The 21810-nt window shown below is 37.1% G+C and overlaps 1 protein-coding gene across 1 annotated transcript; it reads right to left on the bottom strand.

The window, feature by feature from the left end:
* Positions 1-1970: 1970 nt before the first annotated feature.
* Positions 1971-20208, bottom strand: LOC107847735 (nuclear pore complex protein NUP88). Its single transcript, XM_047398718.1, has 10 exons — positions 20071-20208; positions 18374-18713; positions 16507-16658; positions 15325-15447; positions 14787-14931; positions 14349-14410; positions 13458-13674; positions 10432-11340; positions 8176-8425; positions 1971-2484 (listed from the first exon to the last, which is right to left on the bottom strand). Exons 2-10 carry the CDS (start codon positions 18668-18670, stop codon positions 2216-2218), a joined length of 2424 nt encoding a protein of 807 aa, XP_047254674.1. The 5' UTR covers positions 18671-18713; positions 20071-20208; the 3' UTR covers positions 1971-2215.
* Between the last annotated feature and the right edge of the window lie 1602 nt (positions 20209-21810).

The following is a 21810-nucleotide window of genomic DNA, read 5'->3' as shown; positions in this document are numbered from 1 at the left end:
CTTTGAAAGCTTCTTCGAGAGGAAGAAGGCAAAAGTGACACAAACTATATATGGGACATCAATGGATATTAGGGGTCATTTAGTTTGGGAATTAGGAAGTGAGATATTCATGAATTAAATTAGCATAATTAGTAGTATTTTAGTTGTTACATATAAAATTGAATACATCGAGTTTAGTGTTTGGTTATTAATTTATAATTTCACATAATTAATATATGTATAAATTTTGAGGAAGTTTATGTTTATGAAGGGTAGAATATAAAATAAGTAAACTCTCTCTATTTTAATTTATGTGATATTTTTGATTTTTTTGAGTGTCGGATAGTTTAAGATGATCATGAATTTAGGCATGGATCTTCATGTTTTTTGAAATAAAATTTATATATTCGGAAATTATGTAAAAAAAAAAAAAAAAAATACCATAAATTACAACAATTGACAATTCAAATATTTAACAGATATATGAAAAAAGACAGTCATTACGAAGGAATTACAAACCGTTTAGATAAGGAAGGTGAGCCTTGGAGTAACTAATAAAGTTGTTGTCATGTGATCAAAAGGTAACGAGTTTAAGATGTGGAAATATTATTGACAAAAATACGAGGTAATACTGCGTACAATAAACCATTGTGATTCGGTCTTTTTTCAGACCCTGTGCATAGCGAGAGTTTTAGTGCATCTAATTGTACTTAAGCTAGTATTCGATTGAAGTTGACCAAACGAATCTTTAAAGTTCTAATTGAATAAGATTATTTGAAAGTATAATAGTATTTAGATATGAATTTCATTAGAGAAAAATGACAAATATAGATCATTAGTCTAGAACAGGTGTAAAAGAATACAAGTTGGATTATATACCAAGTCTAGTAAATAAAGCATTGATTGCGAACATATAAATTTATGAGCCACCCGATATTAGGAATGCCTTACTTTATACGTATATTTAAGCCTGCCTTCTTTTTTTTTTTTGGTCCACTTCAACAAAGTGGAATTCACAAAAATTATGACAACTCCAATATTTGAAACACATTTTCCCCATTTATTTGCACCGTTTGCCTTTTAATAGGCTGACTTTTAATCCTTTATCCTTCAAATGAGTTACTCTTTAATACTTATGCCTAATCGGGCATAAGTTCTTTGAAGGCGCAAAGCGTAACTTGTGAAATATTAGATCAAAAATATAAAAAAAAAATTATGCCCCATGAAAGCTGCAAATGGGCCATTTTCCCATGTACAAAGTTGTGATAACCCAATTGGTGTTGCGAACATGCAATATAAGCCCGCAGGTCCATCATCACAAGTTTCATTTTAATTCAACCCAATATTCAATTAGAGAATGCTTGAATTTTATGTTACTGTGTCATTCTTCGTGTTAAGTTGAGCCATTATGTCAAATACAAGTGAGTGGATGCAATATTCAAGTAAAAGTAACACAGGCGTCCTATTTTGGGCATCCCATATAAGTAGAATACCCAGTATTACATAATTTTCATTTTCGCCTCTTCTGCTTCTGTATTCAGACATTTCTTAGGGCTAAGTCGATTCTCATCATTTCTTAGATGGACAATAGATTTTTCAAGCTAGTAAATAACATTTCCTGAAAAGGAGAATCTTTTCTATGTCCTTCATTCTCCTTCAAACTTGTCTAGTATTAGCCTATCAAATGAATCAAAAATACAGTCAAAAAGAACAACGGATCCTTCGACAGACATCTCATTGGAGCCCCAAAATCCATTTACTTCGACACTAGCAAACCAAACAAAGAAATTGCTCCTAAACTTGTTTTGTACACTCGATACTTGAACAGGAGAAGTGGACAGGACAATGCTTTTCTTACAAACTTGGCTATTTTTCCAATACTTGACAGTTAACACTACAGCAAAAGCAATGGCTCATCTTAGCTGGTGCTAGGCTATAATTGAGGATGTTGCTTAAAAGACTCACCAGTTTCCCAAAAGAAAAAAAAAACATTCCAAAAAAAGACTCAGCTCCATTCAGTTATCTAAGACGACGACGAAAACAATGAATCATTCTGGCCTGCGCTAGGAGGAGATGACTAAAATCGTTTCACACTTACTAGTCAGAAAATGGGAAAGGCAATCAGGCTGCTTACAAATGTGATTGTGGTACATCCCAACCTTCTGACTTGTGCATCAGAAGCAAAAATCAACATGCTATCCTAGTCATGCAGTTAAGGGAAATAACCAGTGTGATATCATGAAGTGCCTATTTCTCGACATTTCAGTGCTGATTCAACTGCTTTAACCTTCTTTGCATTTTCAATGTTCACCAGTGAGAGCTTTTCGAGTGATGCTTTAAGCAGTGACATCTCATTTTCTTGAACATGGCTTTTTCTCCTCATAGATAGTTGTCGCTGTTCATTTGACCGATTGGCCTGTGGAGAATGTGTGTATCTTTTCAACCTGGCATTTACTGCTTCAATAGAAGAGTGCAGTGCGTCCAACTCCACTCCCCTATATCTGTCTGCATTACGTAAAGCATATTGTTCAGTTACATATACAGGAAGGTTAAAGCCAAAAGAAAGTTAATACATACTATCCCACCCCAGCTTACACCTATTTCTTGTTACACACCCTTAAAGAATAGGATTCCGTTTACGCACCTAATAAACAAAATTATGTAGCTAAGACCCCCTGGATGACCTAAGACAACTTTATCTTGGAATGAGTATTACACTTACACACCACTCATACAGCGAGACACTATTGGATCACCATTACAGACCCCCCTCCATTTGTTTCAACACAAGAACACTCTCTTCCTCTCAGACACCACCCACAAGAAAAGAGAAACACCAGCCGCAATCTCCCTTACGTGGACTTCAGCAAAAAGAAAAGAAAATGTCATCAACTTTCTGTTACACCCTCAATTCTAGCATAAACATCCCATTCAGCCATTAAAAAAAATCTTTACAGCACCTCGCGACCAACCGATTTTCAACATCAACCACCACTCATCCTCCTCCACACAATCTCCACCTTCTCTAATCTACCTCACATTTTATCTATACCACCAGGCTCGCTTCATCTCCCACCCAAAAAAAAAACATAAACGCCGGAAAACTCCTCTTTGACCCAGCATCTCCACTAGACTAGTCTGAGGTGGGATGGTCGAGGTCTTGAAAGCGATGTCGTGGTGGAGAAGAAAAAGTGTTGGTAACAGCTAAGCCTAGAACCATACGAGTAGAAGACATTTTCATGACAAGGAATGAAAATTTCACCAAAGTCTCTCAAATAGGTCCTATTTATACATGAATAATTCTCTCCCCAATAATACTCTCACAGTAACCTGGCTCTGATACCAGTTTGTCGGGTTGTACCCTATGTTCCAGCCAAAGGCATATGGTCTAATCCTATTCTCTTTTGGTTTTCAATCCTATTTGGAAAGGATTCGGATTTCTATTCCTATTTGGAGTTGGTTTGCCTTTAGGAAAAAACACCACCCATCAACTATAAATAGGACTATTTGAGAGAGAATTATTCATGCTCATTGGTATTTGTCTTTGAGAGAGCTTTCACCAAAGAGAGAAGAGAGTGAAAGAGAGTTCTTTTGCTATAGTTTTTGCTCTCCGACCAGCCACAAGAGGGTTCTTTTGCTGCAGTTTTTGCTCTCCGTCCAGCCACCTTCAGATCGTGTTTGTCAGCTTGTTCACCATTGGATCAGGCTGAAATTTTGACAGAGTGTTCCTAACATCTTGGTGTTTGATTTGAACGGTGGAGATCGGATTTGGAAGTCCGCAACATCTGGTTTTGAGTGGTTTCTCTTGATATATTTTTGTTGGTGTAGCTATTGTTTCTCCATCTTTGGCACATGTTGTGTAGCCATTTGGGAGAATATTTATAACCCTCTTATTATTATAGTGGAGTTGTTTGAGTAATCCCATGGTTGTTACCTTCGATTTGAAGGGTTTTTACACATTATATTTGGTGTACTTTACTTTCTTTATTTTCGTATTTACCTTCTTCCGCATTAACAAATGGTATCAGAGCCTTGATTTTCTAGCAAAGGTTTTTAGATGGAGGCAAATATGAGCAAAATGGTATGTTTAAATTGGAGCAAGTACAACATATGGAAGAGCAAGATGAAAGATTTTCTATTTGTAAAGAAGATGCATCTTCCCATTTTTGTTACTCCAAAACCCGATGAAAATTGAGATTTTAAGCACCAAGTAGTATGTGGATATATAAAGCAATGGGTTGAAGACAATTTTCGCAATCATATTGTGAATGAGACACATGCTAGAACATGGTGGGAAAAGTTGAAGACACTTTACGGTTCAAAAATCGGCAATAATATGTTTTTGCTAAAGCAACTAATGACCTTTAAATACAAGGCAGGCAATCCTATTTTTGATCATAGAAATGATTTTCAAGGTGTTCTTGATCTGCTGTCTGGAATGAGTGTTAATTTCGACGATAAGACTCAAAGGATTTGGCTTCTTAAAACTCTACCAAACTTATGAAAAACTTTTCGTGTTTCTTTAACAAATTCACCTCCTGATGATAAGGTGACTATGAAATTTGTCAGGAGAGGTGTTTTGAATGAAGAAGCAAGGAGAAAATTTCAGGATTCATCCTTACACTCAGATGTTCTGTTTACAGAAGATCGGGGGAGAGACAAAACAAGAAACACAAGGAATAAAGATAAAAGCAGAAGCAAGTCAAGGTCAGGGTATGAGACTCGTTCATGCTATCATGCAAGAAAGGACATGTTAAAAGATTCTGTTATAAGTTAAAGTACGAGATTAGAGAAGGAAAGAAGCAAAAAAATAACGGAATAAATGTTGTTGTCCGAGATGACCTTCTCTTTGCTTGAGATAAAAACGTCATAAATTTTGTATCCCAAGATACTAGTTGAATAGTAGATTTTGGAGCTACATCTCATGTCACACCGAGGAAAGACTTCTTCTCATCTTATACTCCTGCAGTCTTGTTAACTCCGGAGTGTTAAAGATAGGCAATCCTAGTGAGGTTAAGGTGTCTGGTTTTGGCACGGTTTGTTTAAGACTAATATTGGTACAATGTTCGTCCTTCATAATGTCAAGCATGCTCCAGACATTCCTCTAAACTTGATATTTCGTAGGGAAACTAGATAATGATAGCTACCATAATGACTTGTTCAATGGCCAATGAAAACTCACCAAAGGGGCATTCGTTGTAGCTCGAGGAAGAAATTATTCTAGTTTATACGTGACTCAAGGATCTATCCTCAGCGACTCCATATATTTGGTGGAAAGTAACATTTTATCGAAATTGTGGCACAAGTGGATCAGTCATATGAGCGAAGAGGGATCACATGTTCTAAGAAGAACTTGTTTGCTGATGTGAAACAAACAAGGGTGAAATGATGTGTTCATTGCTGAACCGAAAAATAGAAGACTTCTGTTTCATAGTCATCCTCCTACGAAAAAGACTGAATTATTGGAGCTATTACACTCTGACTTGTGTGGTCCTTTTAAAGTGAAGTCACAAGGTGGTGCACTTTACTTTGTTACTTTCATTGATGATCATTCTTACAAGCACTGGATATATCCTTTAAAATCCAAAGACTAAGTACTTGATGTGTTTAAGGAATTTCAAGCCTTATCCAAGAGACAAACTGGGAAGAAACTAAAATGTATTCACACTGACAATAGCAGTGAATATATTGGTCCCTTTGATAACTATTGCAAATCGCAAGGAATTAATCATCAGAGAACTCCACCCAAGACATCTCAATTGAATGGCTTGGTAGAAGGGATGAATAATAGTTGAGAGAGTTAGATAAGTACTTTCAAAGGCTAAAGTTTTAAATTCCTTTTGGGCGAAAGCACTTAATACTGTTGCTTATGTTATCAATTTGTCTATTGCAGTTGCTTTGGATGGTGATGTTCCAAACAAAGTTTGGAATGCTAAGAATGTTTCCTATGATCACTTTTAAGTCTTTGGGTGTAAGGCTTGTGTGCATGCTCCAAAAGTTGAGAGGTCAAAACTGCATGTCAAAACTAAGCAGTGCATCTTCATTGGTTATGGTCAAGATGAGTTTGGTTACCGTTTTTATGATCCGGTTAATAAGAAGCTTATTTGAAGTCTTGATGCGATGTTCTTTAAAGACCAAACTATTGAAGATATTGACATGACTGAGAAAACATACTCTCCGAATAATGAGAGCTTAGTTGATATTGATCCAATTTCTATTACTGATGCACCTATTGCACATGAAGGAACCAAGATAAAGATAATGATGCAGATGATGATCAAGAGGGTGTAGAACCTAGAGACGGTTCAATTAATGATGTTGTGGTTGATCAACAATCAACTCCTGCTTAGGTGACTGCTTCAAATGTTCCAGAAACCCTTGTAGAAAATCTTCCACGGAGAAGACAAAGTCAACACGTTATTCTCCAAATGAGTGTACTTTTGACTGATTTGGGAGAGCTTGGAGATTATGATGAAGCCATGCAAGATACTCTCAGAGATGAGTGCGTAAAAGCAATGGAAGATGAGATGAAGTCACTCCACGAAAATGGCAATATGAGTCTGTGGAATTACCGAAAGGTAAGAAAGCTACAACAAACAAATGGATCTTTAGAGTAAAGCAAGAATAACATGCCTCTGTGCCTAGGTATAAGACGAGGTTAGTTGTCAAAGGCTTTGGCCAGAGAAAGGGAGTTGAATTTGATGAAATTTTCTCTCTTGTTGTGAAAATGTCTTCTATTCGTACGGTGCTAGGGTTAGCTGCAAGTCTAGAAGTTGAGGAGATACGCACTGATGGCAATCCAATGGATATGCTAACCAAAGCGGTGACTGTAAAGAAGCATGAGTATTGTAGAACTTTGGCAGGCATGAAGCCCGTCATGAGTTCCTCAGCTTGAAGGTCCATTTGGCCCCTTGGCCGGAGGGTTGTAGCCCATGTTCCAGCCAAAGGCCCATGGCCTAATCCTATTCTCTTTCGATTTCCAATCTCATTTGGAAAAGAATTCGGATTTCTATTCCTATTTGGGGTTGATTTGGCTTTAGGAAAAAGCACCACCCATCATCTATAAATATAACTATTTGAGAGAGAATTATTCATGCCCATTGGTATTTATCTTTGAGAGATATTAGCACATAAGAGATGTTTTTTAAGAGAGCTTTCACCAAAGAGAGAAGACAGAAAGCGAGTTTTTTTGCTGCAGTTTTTGCTCTCCGACCAAGCACCTTCAGATCGTGTTTGCCAGCTCGTTCACCGTTGGATCGGACTGGAATTTTGACCGAGTGGTGTTTGATTTGAACGGTAGAGATCGGATTTGGAGGTCCGCAGCATATGGTTTTGAGTCTCAAACAGCAGCACTATTTTGGGTGATTTCTCTTGATTTATTTGATTTATTTTTGCTGGTGTAGCCATTGCTTCTCTGTGTTTGGCACTTGTTGTGTAGCCATTTGGGAGAATATTTGTAACCCTCTTATTATTATAGTGGAGTTGTTTGAATCTTTGTGATCCCATGGTTGTTAACTTCAATTTGAAGGGTTTTTCCACGTTATATTTGGTGTTCTTTACTTCCTTTATTTTCATATTACCTCCTTCCGTCATAACAATTTCCAGTGGTGGAGTTGGGGTATGGAGGTGACGGAAAAGATAAACCCTAAAAAGGGGAAAATGAAAAGAAATAATAGAATAAAAAGGATTTAGACCATTGAATCGTTTGAATCGATCTGGACAGCCGATTCTATCTCAGTTTTTTTAAACAAAAAAATTAAGCTCTTACCACGATCAGAGAGTTGGAAAGATATGCACCTATTCTGTGTCCAAATCGTGGGGGTATGACTCAAGGAACTAGAGGGGTTATTATGTATTAAGCTTGACAAATAACTCATCGGCCATTGTTAAGAATTACAGGCCAGTCTCCATAGGGGTGGCTTCTACAGCATCCAGCGAGGTGGTAAAGACAGTCTGCAGGAGGCCCATCAAGCGGAGACAACAACACTAGGTGATTTCTTCCATCTATCCGAGCCTGGATAGAGTTACCTGGTACTTGTTGCTGGTGGGAGGTGGCAAAAGCAGTCTATTTGCCAAATACAGAAGAATAGACATATTTGTGAGCATTCTACCAGCTTCTACACTAATGATAAGCTAGCGTTCACAGTAAACCAAAATAAAACTACATTAAGCATTAGCATTTGATGAGCATATTACCAAGTTCAGACTTGAACTCTCGTTCAGCTTTAGATAGAGATCTCTTATGTGCTGCTGGCAGGTGTCCCAGGCTTTGCAAGCGCTCCTTTAGCTCACTGTGAAACTGAACTGCATGCTCAACACGATCAGCTATCTTTTCCTGTTTCCTTTCGACATCCAAAATCTTCTGCTGTGCTTTGCGCAATCGAGAATGCTGGTCATCTATGATCTTCTTTACATGAGGTGCATGATGTTGAAGCTCAAAGTACACCTGATAACAGAACAAAAATACCGTTTGACATCACATGAAGAAATCAGTCCATTGTCCAAAAAGCTGAAAAAGAAGAAGATAAATAAAGAAGATTTTCTTTTGCTCCTGACCCAAGTGAGAAATGAGAAGGAAGAGGGCATAGAACCGAAGGATCAAATTCCTCCTCCGATAAAAGCAACGCATGGTCGAAATTTGAAATAAACATCCTCAGATAATAGGGGGGACTAACAACACCATCATAACAAGAGAAATGTAATAAGTCTTCCACTCAATTTTTTTATTTGGTAAATCTTATTCAATTATTTTATTTGGTAAATCCCATACTATGAAATGCACGGCAGGGAACTCAATTTACAAGGTATATAGAAATATCTATGCAATATGCTCCACAGAAACGAAGTAGCATCCAACATATTTGCAGAATGATGTTTCCATTAAATCCAATTACACAACTGAAATGCATTGAATCGATTCCCAAAAGTTGACTAATTAAGAATCTGCAGTAGACGTGGGTTAAATAAGTGGCTCTCTTGTGATATGGTCCATTACTCATCTTTACAGCTCATCGTCGCTATTTTCCTTCATTATGCTAAGAACAAAAAGGAGCTGGTCCACCCCCAACTTCAATTGGCAAGAAATTTAAGAGTTAGCAAGCATACCTTAGGCCAGCATTTTGATTGTTCCAACAACTATATTTATTTGAAAACTCTAACTTTCCAAAGCTTGCCATAGGACGACCTCCAGAGAACAGAGTTGGGCCATCACCTATCTCAGACCATGCTTTTTCTCGCTCTTCTTTTTGTTTGGGGTTGTGGGTGGGTGGGGGGTTTAAGGACTTTTTCTTGCTCCTATTGTGAATCATCCCAAATTCAAATTTTGAAACTCTAATTTCGTACCTCTATGTTGATGGCTGTTGGAATACTTCTCTCGATTTTCTATCCCTATTTCTCACCCTATCTCAAAGCAAAGCGCATCTCTCCAGTATTCAAACTCAGAAATCCTTTTTTATATGGTGTGGAAAACGTTTTAATCCTTAAGTAATTCGGAATTGCCACCAATCTGATAAAGACTTGTTTTGATGCAGATCCGTTCCAACTGCATGCGATAGTCAGAGACACTGTTTGAGAGAGAGCCTCTTTCTTTCTATGAATCGCTCTCCCATCATAATCATCCCAATCAACGCCTTCAGAAGTTAGTTTTAAGACATTGCAGTATCCATTATAGATTGTCTATCAATCATCATCCTGCTCATAAGTTATCTTCCCCACTCAGTGAGTTCAAACCATGACAGCTTTTCCGTGGTTATTGTTTGGGAAGTCTTCAATCCAGTAACAAAGGAAGTTTTTCTTTCCATTATTACCTTAAGAATACTATTCCAGTTTCATCCTCGCATAATATTACTACGAATTAATTCAAAATAAATCTGAATTGAGTTTGCAAAAGCTGCTAGAAAGGATGTGTAAAGGTGTGGACTGATGTAAGGGGTTGGATTTTAAGGATGTTTGGATTTTTGGACTAAAGTTGGCCGGAAACAGTGTATTGCCAAAAATCTAGAGAGGAGTTTCTTTCTCTGGACTCTTCCCGTAACTTCAGAAAATATAGCATGATGAACATTCCAGAACTACCAAGTACATGATACATATAGCAGTTCAACTACAAAAAGCCACTCCATTGTCCGAAAAGAAAAGGTTAATTTTTGAGAAATTGTGGACCAGACATGTTCAAGGTGGGTACATGGTTGAACAATTCTAAAAATGACAGAAAATATTATGTCATAAAAGCATATAGACACCAAAACTTTCACTAGCACAAAGAATAAGGAGCGCACACACAGCCCCCACCCCCACCCACCACCAACCCACCTCCACCCCCGAGGGGGAAATATTGAAGAATTATAGATAATAAGACAACATCTTACTCAAAAAGAAAGAAGGCCAGCAGGAAAAAGTCACATCAAATAATAAGACAACTCTTAACTCAAAATTAATGTAAGAACACAATGTTACCTTGTGGGCATATTCAACATAGTTTTCATGAAAAAGCTTGAAATACTGATGAAGGGTTGATCGACCTTCAATTGAATCCGCAGAAACTGACTGCAAATGAGGCGATGAAGGGGGCAAAAGAACTACCTTGGGGCCAGTAAGGAGCTCTTTGCTTATGATCGTAGAAATATCTGGATCTTTTGGCACTTCTGCGCCTATGTGTTTGTCAACCTTATCAATAACTGGGGGAAGAAGTGTAGTCCAAGTCTCCATCTCAACCACTATACACTCATTAGAAGGAGTAAGAGCCACAATCCATGAATCTCCAAAAGAATCTGACAGAGCCAAGAAACCAGAAAGTGGGAAGGCTGAGGATGCTTCTCCTTGGAAAGTGCTAAGAACGGGATGCACAGAGGGACTTCTCATGTCTTCTCTGTCACGACTCTGATTAGTGAAAGGCAAAAAGTGCAACACTACTGAATCAATTCCTCCATCATGAAGGCAATATATTCTTTCTGAAATAATGGGATCAACAAACATTGATAAAACAGAACCGCTTCTTCTGGGCAGAGCTAAATCCACAATAGCCAACCTCAAAAGAGGAGGTGGATGCCCCAACCATAAGGTATGATCAGGTGGTAGATCAAGCTTCAAAATGGAGGTGTCACTAGACAATGACTCGCAAATCATTGCAAGGCCAACAATACTATCAGTTGAATCCAGACAAACCTGAGGTGGGCTACCAACTTTCCAGACGGGCTGTACTTCATCAGCTAAAGCATCTATCTGCAACTGCCCGCCACTCCAAGCAGTTACTAGGATAGAATCTTTGCTAACTAAATCATAAAGAAAACTGACAGCACGCCCTTCACAAACGGGAGGATGAACAGATTTGTCTTCAACGCCGTGACTTACTTTACGTAAAGGTCCCTGCAAGTGAAGCCAGTGTAACAACATAAGGTGTTACATAGTTGGGAATAGAAACAAACAAGCTATCTCTTCTGAAAAACAGTTCCATAATATAACCAAAACATAAGCCAGAGCAAACAAAGGTATTTTGTAATCACTGGAAATAGCCTCGTTCCTTTCATAAAGAGAAACAGGAATATTCTCTTGCTTTCATTCATTTCATTAGATGATTTAATACTCAATTTGAGGCTAAGATAAAAATCTTGCAAACTGATAATGGCCCATAATACATAGATAAAAGATTTGGTGCTTATCTAGATTTTAATGGGATAATCCATCAAGCTTTGCCCCTGCACTAGTCCACAAAATGTGGTTGTTGTAAGGAAAATTAGGCATTTGTTAGACGCGGCAAGATCTCTTACATTTACCATGAATCCAAAAAAAAACTATTAGGGTATCTCATTCTAGCTGTTGCCTATCTTATCAACAGAATGCAACTTAATACCCTCAATTTTCAGAGTCTTGTAAAGGCTTCAAGAGGTAAGAATAAATATATTGTTCCTCCGAAGATGTTTTGACTGTATCTGCTTTGTTTACTCTACACACTCGAGAAAACTTGATCCTAGAACCTTAATTGTGTCTTTATTGGATATTCTCCTACACAGAAAGAGTCAAATGCTATCATCTTTCATCTGAGACCTATTTTATATTACACCATTACCTCCTTAAGGGGAGAGCAATACGGAAGAAGAGATGATTCTCCATAGTTACACAGTTGAAAACACTACCTGACGGGAAAGTGAAGTTGGAGAAAGAAATGAGGGGAATTGTTTGGCGTCTGGATAAGACCTAATATAATAACTTAAATCAAAGAGTAATGGAGCAAAAGAAGCCATTATGCAATCTGCTGAAGCTGAATGTTCTTCAGTCGATAAGGAAAGTTTGGTTGAAAGACTCGTTTGTCTCTTTCACACTAGACTAGACATTGCTTATTCAGTCAGTTTGATGAGTCAGTTCATGCATGATCCCCGAGATGCTCATATGCAAGCTATCTTTTCACATTTTCAAAGTCTGATTCAAGGAAATGTTTGTTTCTCTCTAAACAAGATCACCTCTATAGATGTTTTTATAGATACATATTGGGGTAGATATTTAGATGATAGAAGATCCACGTCTGGATATTGTACACTCATAGAAGGGAACCTAGTTATTTGGAGAAGTAAGAAGCAAAGTGTAGTTACAAGATCAAGAGAGGAAGCAGAAGATAGAGTTATCGCTAGGGTGTTTGTGAGCTTCTTTTTGTTATAAAAGTTACAGCAAGCATTGAGATCGTCTGAAAAAGGGAAACCTTCCTTGTACTGTGACAATGCTGTAATCATAGTGCAGAATCCTATCCAACATGACCAAACAAAATATTGTGAAATTAATCGGCACTTCATCACTTCATCAGAGAGAAATTTACTAATGGCACCTTGAGTTTGCTTCATGTACCATCAGAAAAACAGTAGCGGATGTATTTTTTATAAAATGCCAAAACATAAGTACTTCTCATTCTTTGGTTTGCAAGTTCGACATGAGCACATCTTTGCTCCATCTTGGGAGATGTTGATTGTGTTAATTAATTAGCATGATTTTAGGGGGGCTTTAATTTTTCCTGTTCCCAGTGTAATTAAAAGAACTATTTTCTTTTGTTGTACTTGATTGTCTTTTCTTAATTAGTTCGGATTCACTTGTATAAATACCCCTTCTCATGGAACATAAAGATAAACTGAAAAACATAGAAGCCTTTTCTGCTTTTTCAAATTCTACAAATAGAATTCGATCCATGAACATAAAGTTAAAATCAAATAGTTTGCTCCCCGTGAAAGAAAAGACGCGTGCTGCACAGCAATTCAACTAGGGTAATCAAATTTGAGAGTTCATATTCATGAATATTCACATGTGGCATTGACTTTGACTTACAAGAGAAATAAGAAAAAGATTAATGAATACGAAATCAACATGTAATGAACAAGAAATTAATTTCCCATAACGTCTGAGATGGTTCTCATCCATCTAAGCAAATCAAAATGTGTATGGCCGGATATGGACCAGGTGGCTATACCCGAGAACACAAGTACTGTAAGTTAATAGAGAACCTGTAATGAGATTGAAGCATCAAATAAAGCATAAGGCTGAGCTCTAAGAACAGCAGCAGTTTCCGCGTGAACTTCTTTCCGAGTTAGTTCAGGAAATGTTGCTTCCAACCAAGATATTGCCAAATTTGACTTTTTCACAGCTTTTGAATTCGTTGATTTCAGACCAAACATATGAGCATCACTATATAACTCCAGTACAGATTCCCATTTGTACACACTGTTCCAACAGAAAGCAGCTACTTTGGTGAGATCAAGTGAAATTTTATGACCTTCCACTTGCATGGACCGAAAATAGCAACAGGGCAGAAGGATAAACATATGCAAATTAGAAGTCTTGAGAAGAATATGAAAATGAGACACATGGGGGGTGAATAATTGCTTTTAGGGGAGGACAATAGTCTAGAGATCTCTTATATAAAAACAGATGAGTATCAAAAGGATAGGAAAACAACATATAAGCTGAAAAAGTTTACAAGTGAGCGAACACAGCAACTGTCAGAACCAACAACAACAACAACATACCCAGTGTATTCCCACAAAGTGGGGTCTTGGGAAGGTAAAGTGTAGGCAGTCCATACCACTACTCCAGATGAAGTAGAGAGGTTGTTTCCGGTAGACCCCCGGCTCAAGACATAAAGCAGTGTAACAAACAAAAAACAGAAAAGCACACAACAAGATGGGATAACATACTGCTAGATAATAAAGAAAATAAGACAAGAAATGTCAGAAGCATTATGGGAAAATATAGTCTTTTTGCCGGCTGGTAGAAGTATAAGTCCATAAAAAGAAAAAAGTCATATCATTTCACAACCATCATATTTAAATTTATGTTCATAAGCATCTACTAACAGAACCTTAAGATTAGCAGCATTATGATCTCTAGTAAATTACCTTCCAAATGGAACAACAGGACATAGGATGTAAACAGAGCCATCACTGAATAAGACGAAAACCTGCAGAAAATAATATAATTACTCAAATTTCACATACAAAGTAATGATGGTAAAACCACTTGATCAATAACCATCATTGTGTAAGATCGATATTAGAAAATAGACATTAAATCTGCTAACTCTATATAGTGATACACTTGTTCAACATATAGTTATCAATAAACATATCGATGCAGCTACAATTCATAACTATTACCATGCCATTTCTTTTCTTCTTATCATCCAACATATTCATAAAGCGAAAATATCATGACTCACTGATGAAGTCTACTCGATGAAATCCACAAAGTTTGTCAACAGTGCATCACCACAGTATACCTGAGTTTATACGCACTAGTCTATAATATAACGAAAAGTGATAAAGAATTGAACCTACACTGAACCTGTCCCACATATGATCACCCCCAAAAGAAAAATCGACAGGGCAGATTGATGTAGCATTGTGCGAACTGCCAGGCTCCACAGGCTGTAGATAATACTCCTGCTCTGGCTGACCAAGGGCTGAAGACAAATCAAAAACCCTGGACATGAAGTAATACATCAGTAAATATAACACAATGTAATTTGTCAACAAGCCGAAATAACACATAATTCTCCAATCAGCACGTGATTTAACATGCAAATGATATGTTAACAAAGCCGTAGGGATGAAATTGGGAAAAACTAATCCCACCATTGAAGAACAAAACGAAATGCTACACACCTATTCAACAAGCTCTGACAGCTACAAGCCCCAAAAATAGTGATCATTCGGACATGCACACCCAGAGAGAAGGGGAGGGGAAAAGAAGCTATTGTGTAGATAGTGTCAATTTATGTAATAACATGGTGCTACTGAACCCAGAATTTGGGCTCCACGTGTAAAATTGCCATCAAATAGTCTTATGTTAAATTGTCAATGAAGAAACATGTACCTGAAAACAGAATCAGAAGAGAGGATTCCAAGATGTGTGTCACTGTAAGGGTGCCAACAGACCTTCAACGTGCGTATTGCATTGTTTCTGTCAAAGCAGATCTCTGAACCAACTAAAATTGTCCTGTAACCGGCAAAATGAAATGAACACACTTAATGTGACTTCAAATGCACCACAACTGATTACCAGAAAACAACATAATTACCCGCAAATATTGGTACTGAAGAAGGAACTGTCGTGTCAATTTGATTTAATCTCCTAATAGAGGTGAGAGGATAATTTGACTGGTTTGCTCAAGGATTACAGCAATAAATGTTTTTTATTCTTAGAAAGAAACTCTTCTCCGTTTGACATTACCTGATATTGCACTTTACATAATAAAACGTAAATTAGCCAGTTAGGAGGTGCAACCATACAACCTGCATTCAATGACTATAAAGGTCCTCTATTTGATATTAAAACACAATAAATTAAAGTAAACCAGAGATGCTTTGAAAAAATTTTGTTTAATCTTTTTAATAAGGTACATAATTTTATCAATGCGAGATAACTCCTATATATAAGGAGTGTATCAAAAGGACAAGAACCTACACACGAGTATAATTCTCAAAAAACGACACCCGAAACTTTTATACGAGAGGAACCTCCTAGGTGCACCAGAGACTACCTAAAAACAATAGGTTATTTCTCAAATAGCAAACTCATTCTATACCCCCTCAGCAGTTCTTATTTCTCCTTTCCACAACTCCCCTGTGATGACAAAGGCGGCAACATTCTATACTCTCAGGCTTCTCTTCTTTCTAATAAAAACCCAAATATGTAATATGTCCTTTAATGAACCAAGCATCACTGAATGCACTCCTAACCAGTTCGATATGTTCTGCAGATCTGTGAACACCTGGGAAGCCGGCCCGGTGCACAACACATCCCATGTTACCAGAGTCTATGGAAGGGCCGAACCCCAACAAGGGGTACTATGTAGACAGACTAACCTAATGCAAGCATTAGTTGATCCACATCTTCGCTGCACAACCATTAATGAAACACCAGCTAACACGTAATAATCCTTGTCACATTCTCAGTTGACAGAAATCCAGAATTACTCCCTTGCTGCTAACCAGACACAGTGGAGTCCAGAGAAAACGTAGTAATACAAAACCAAAAGGAGGAAGCAAGTTATACCGGCAAATAATTGTATTTTCTTTCGTCGAAGTCCTCCCGTAGAGATACATGACGTATAAACCATCCAAGCCAACTAGAAGAAGCGCTGATCCATTTCTGTTGATGGAAATTCGTTGGACCTCAATATTCAATTCCACATCCGCTTGCAGTACCTAAGCAACAACCAGCACCATCAAATACGCAGCTTCTAAAATTAGTAGCATGATATCAGGTAGTAGTACTAGTACCAATGCACTTCAAAAAAACGCAGAACAAAAAGATATGTTCTATATGCCATCAATGGACTAGTGATCTGATAACACAGCATAGGACTGTTAGACTTCAATTCTTGTTATATGTATTCCACACTTAACATTGCTCAGCAAAAAAAAGATGCTGAAAAAATTGGAAGAGGAAAGAGTGTTTTGTAGAAGTCCACAAGAATAAAGATTCTAGCATACAGTCGATCAATGACAGTTCAGCTAAACAAGTGAAGATTGTTGTCTAATCAATCTATTGCCTTACAGAATGAATCTGATGTCACAACTATCTCAAAGCCTGTAAGATGATCTATTTAAATTAAATAAATACTTAATGCCAAAGTTTAAGTTAGCACAATTTTTCGTTTTCAGATAAAATGCCAAGAGCATCAAGCAATATTGTCTCAACTAGGCCGTATAAGAAGACAAGAGATATATGAGTTTTATGGTGTACTGAAATTTAAGCCAACTGATAATGCAAATTGTTTGGCTTTTATTCTCTTACTTTTGGAGAAGGTAAGTTCACATTTCAACAGAAAACTCTGAGGAACTCAAAGAGTAATACATCCAGCTCCTTGGACTTTGGAGAAATAACCCTATGACTTAACTCAGGAATAAAAAGTGAAAAAGAAACAAAAATTATAGATACATCCCATATATTCTAAGGTTCATAAAGATCAAACAGTTTCAATTTTCTATTCCCCATTTGCTTCAAAATGCAACACACAAATGCAACTTGAAGCTGTAATAGAAGTTGGAAATCAGCTAAACTAGTATAACTTAATTGTTGCATCTTTTTTAGTTTTAGCTAAATTGGTAATATCAAGTTTTCATCACATAACAATCAACTAAACCTCAAACACAAACTAGTTGGGATCTGATATATAAATCCTCTATATCCTTTCTGCTCTATCCGAGCTCAAGTCTTCATGCTTAATTAACAACATCATACCCAGTGTATTCCCACAAAGTTGGGTTAGGAGAGGGTAAAGTGTACGCAGTTCATACCACTACCTCAAATAAAGTAGAGAGGTTGTTTCCGATAGACCCCCAGTTCAGGACAAATAACGGTATAACAAACATAATAACATAAAAACAAGCAACAAAATGGGATAACACAGCACTAGATAATAAAAGAAACAAGATAGCCACTGCGTAATACTATAAACTATCTATCCGAAATCACAAACATCACCAAAACACCACGAACAAGAATCTACAAGACAAAAGCATAACACTACAACTACACGCACAACTACAAATAAAGCACTCCTTCCTTCTATTAAGGACGCACTCCTACACACTACCCCTCTACTCTAAGTCGACATGCTTAATTATTCTAATAAATCCATGCTTATAAATTCTTTTTGACTAGTTTAAGGGACATACTTAAAACCTAAGAACCGCACTCTATATGTTATTACTACAATCTTATGATTCTTCAAATGAGAAAAATGGCATAATCTTCTAATTCAAGCTCTAATATAAAGTTTCTCATGCTCACTTTCTTAAGAAAACTAAAGCATAAATGTGGGATATTGTCATGTCCAATGTGTGAAACGATGGAGAGGGAATACATAGTTCATTAATAAAATCTATAAATTTTCTACTTGCGGCAGACAAGTTACCTTAGAGGAAGAAGCTGCAAGAATGGAAGTAGGGTCCGGTTCGCCCAAGCGAACAGAGAGTCGATGCAAACATCTTTTGTAAGAGTCCCAAAAGTAGAGACGAGAAGCTCCATCCCAACACAAAAGATTTTTGGGCATTGCGGGGGTGGCAGAATCTATGTTGGGACCATAAAAGACACGGTGGTGGTGTAAAGGTACCCATTCGAGTTCTTTGGGTGTTGAAGCTGAAGGTGGTGTTTGTGACTGACGGCCCTCCTCCTCGTCATGGTGCTCTGACAAGTCAAAATTGTATTTCATGTTCTTCACCTCCTCACTACACGTAGGAGTTTAAATTCCCCCGCTGCCAAAGCAAATGTAAATTATTGTCTTTCAAATGTGAGCGTTTGTTTCGTAAATAAGTGGAAGTTGAAGAAAATTTGAACTTTTTAAATTTTGATAAAAACAACAAATTAAAAATCTGAACTTTTCAAAACAAACATACTTAGAGATTTTTTGTAAAATAAAAGATAAAAAGCAGGAACACAAAGTGAACCGGTAGTTTTCTATTTCATTTAGTGTATCCAAGTCAACAATCATTACATGTAATCCAACTACTTGTAATAATATATTGAAAATACCAAAGGTGTGGTACTAACTATTTGGGATTATAGTAATGGGGGTTACTTCTACAGAGATTATGGACATCAAATTGATATTTTCATAACACTCCCCCTTGGACACCTTTATTATATAATGTGCTTGTTTAAACCTTACGAGAAAAAATCATGTAGAAATAACTTCTAGTGAAGAGAAAAAATACACAAATCCAGTTAAAGGCTTCGTTAGATGCCTTTTCTTGATAACCATGGTGTCCAGACCACCTAAACTGTTCCGATTTTTCAAGTTTCATAACTAACCAATTAGGTGTGTGAGTTTACTACTTGAACAATCACCAACTATTTGACAATACACAGAGAACACCAAAGGAGTGTCATAAACACCTATTTGGGGCTATAGAAATGGGGGTCTCTTCTACAGAAATTATGGACATCAAATGGATAGTTTCAATTTTCATAATTCTCCCCCTTGGATGCCTTTTATTAGATAATGAACTTGTTAAAACCTTACTACAAAAAATCGTGTAGAAACAACTTCTAGTGAAGAGAAAAAAATACACAAATCCAGTCAAAGGCTTCACTAGCTGCCTCATTAAAAATCTTGCTAGGGAACTCTACTGAGATAAAACTTTTCTTTTGATAACCGTGGTGTCCGAGCCACCTAAAGTATTCTAGCTTTTGAGTTCCATACCTAAACTAGCACCTACACTAGCAGGCGTGTGAGTTTCTTCTACCTGAACTATCACCAAGTATTACCAAAACACACCTAAACTATAAATTGCTCATTTCTTTCCACTCGAAAGTTCAGCTACGAAACTCAAATACTCAATAGTTTATGTGTGTTTTGATACATAATTGATGATAATTCAGGTAGGAAACCCGTACACACTAGTTAAGATATGAAATTTCAAAAAAATAGAAGTACTTCAGGTATGTTTTTCACTTTTTAATCGAGACAAAAACCTAGATGAGTTATGTTCAATCGACTCTTGGTAGATAAACCAATCAAATTTTTCCATATTTAATTTCCTACAAAAAGAAAAAAAAAATTAGGGGTGAAACCTAGAGAGAGAAAGTAGCATAAAGTGTGTACTATATTACCTGGGGTATGTGTATGGTTGCTGCAACGGCAACGACGAGAGAATCGATCCAGCAATAGCGAAGAGAGAAGTGATGAATTTCGTGTTAATTTGCGCGGGTGTATGAAATATATTTAAAGCTGCCCTATTTCTTTAGGAAAATGATAGCTCATATGCAATGTATTACTAGTGTCACGGGCCTATTTTTAGCCACGTGCGGACAGCTTAACACTCTCAATATCGATGCTAAACTCAATCCTAACCAGCTTGAAAATCAGTCCCCAAGAACCTTTGAAAACTCACACAAACGCGTAAGGAAAATAGCAAAGGAAGACACTCGATTTGGGAGGCCCGAAGAGCCAATTTTCTGATTATATTTCTTGAGTAAAACAAGTATGATGGTCTGTCCAAGAGGGCCTTACAAGATATATATAATGTCCCTTAGTCAAGGGGCACAATAAACTAGTGGAAAGGCCTTTGTCTAGTGTCCTGATTTTCTGTGCAGTGTCTTGTTCAGCTGTTAGTCAAGGCTCTAAAGCCCCATAAATGTTGACCCGAGCTTGTAATTTGACCTCCCAAAGATGCCCCCACGTTGGCCTCGTCAATAGACGTTGTGAAAGCCCCGTCAGGCTCCGAAATGCACCCAAAACGCTCGGAATTGTGCCCAAAACGGGATGAATTTAATGGGTAGTGACGCGGGGCGTGTATATATTTAAGAGCTTTGTTTGTGAACTTTTGAGTTTGCTTATTTCAAGGAACCGTTTGGACATAGATTTTTCACCTAGCTTTTAAAGAAAAACTTGATAAATAATGTTTGGCCATATAATTCGTCATTATTTGACAAATATTTTTAGTAAATAATTCAAATTCTCAAAGGCTATTTGAGTCAAATTTCAATTTTTGTGAACTTTTAAAAATGAACTACGTTTTTCAAATATTATGACCAAACACATGGCGAAATTTCACCCAAATTTTTACCTAAAAATGACTTGCCAAAAATAGTTGAGAATCTATGGCCAAACACTAGCTTAGGTGTTTATGTATTACTTCGTTGAAGAATCACATAAGTGTTGAAAATATGTCTGACGAATTACATCATTGATCCTTCGATGTCGACTTTTTCTATTATTGTGATGAGTAATTCATCAGTTTGTGTTCACCCACCAATAATAACGTGAGTTGAGTTTAGACAATTGTGAGACATGTTAGTGCAAGTTTACGCTCTCTATACATTAACATGGGATAACGTTATGTATTTTGGTCCTTTTACATTAGCCTTTAGGTCGGAGTAAGGGTGTCAAGTGGGCCGGGTGTAACTAACCTGGCCTAGTAAGCCCTAGGGCTTTAGGGTTTCGGGTCCCGGGCCGGTTATTTTTTTAAAATGGGCCCGGCTAACCCGGCCTGGACCAAGTCCGATCAAGGCCCGCCAGTTAACCGGCCCGGCCCGATCGGGATACCTTTTTTTAAAAAAAAAAATTTAAAAAAATTTGAGATTTTGGACCAAACTAGCCGTTGGCCCAACGGCTATATAGTCGTTTTTGGGGTCCAAACGGTTAGTTTGGGCCCATTTATTAAAAAAAAAAAATTAACTTTAAAAAATATTTTTTAATCCCAAAAAAAATTCTATAAATACCCTACAACTTCAAATCATTTTTCACATAATTTTTCACTCTCTCAAATCTCATTCTCTCTCAAATCTCAATTCTCAAATATTCAATATATTTAATTTCTTAAAGTGAACACTTTAAGAAATTAAATATAT

Source organism: Capsicum annuum, chromosome 11, assembly GCF_002878395.1.
Source record: "Capsicum annuum cultivar UCD-10X-F1 chromosome 11, UCD10Xv1.1, whole genome shotgun sequence".
NCBI classification, from domain to species: domain Eukaryota; kingdom Viridiplantae; phylum Streptophyta; class Magnoliopsida; order Solanales; family Solanaceae; genus Capsicum; species Capsicum annuum.
Note: the sequence above shows the minus strand (reverse complement) of the source record. Positions and strands in the feature narration are given on the sequence as shown.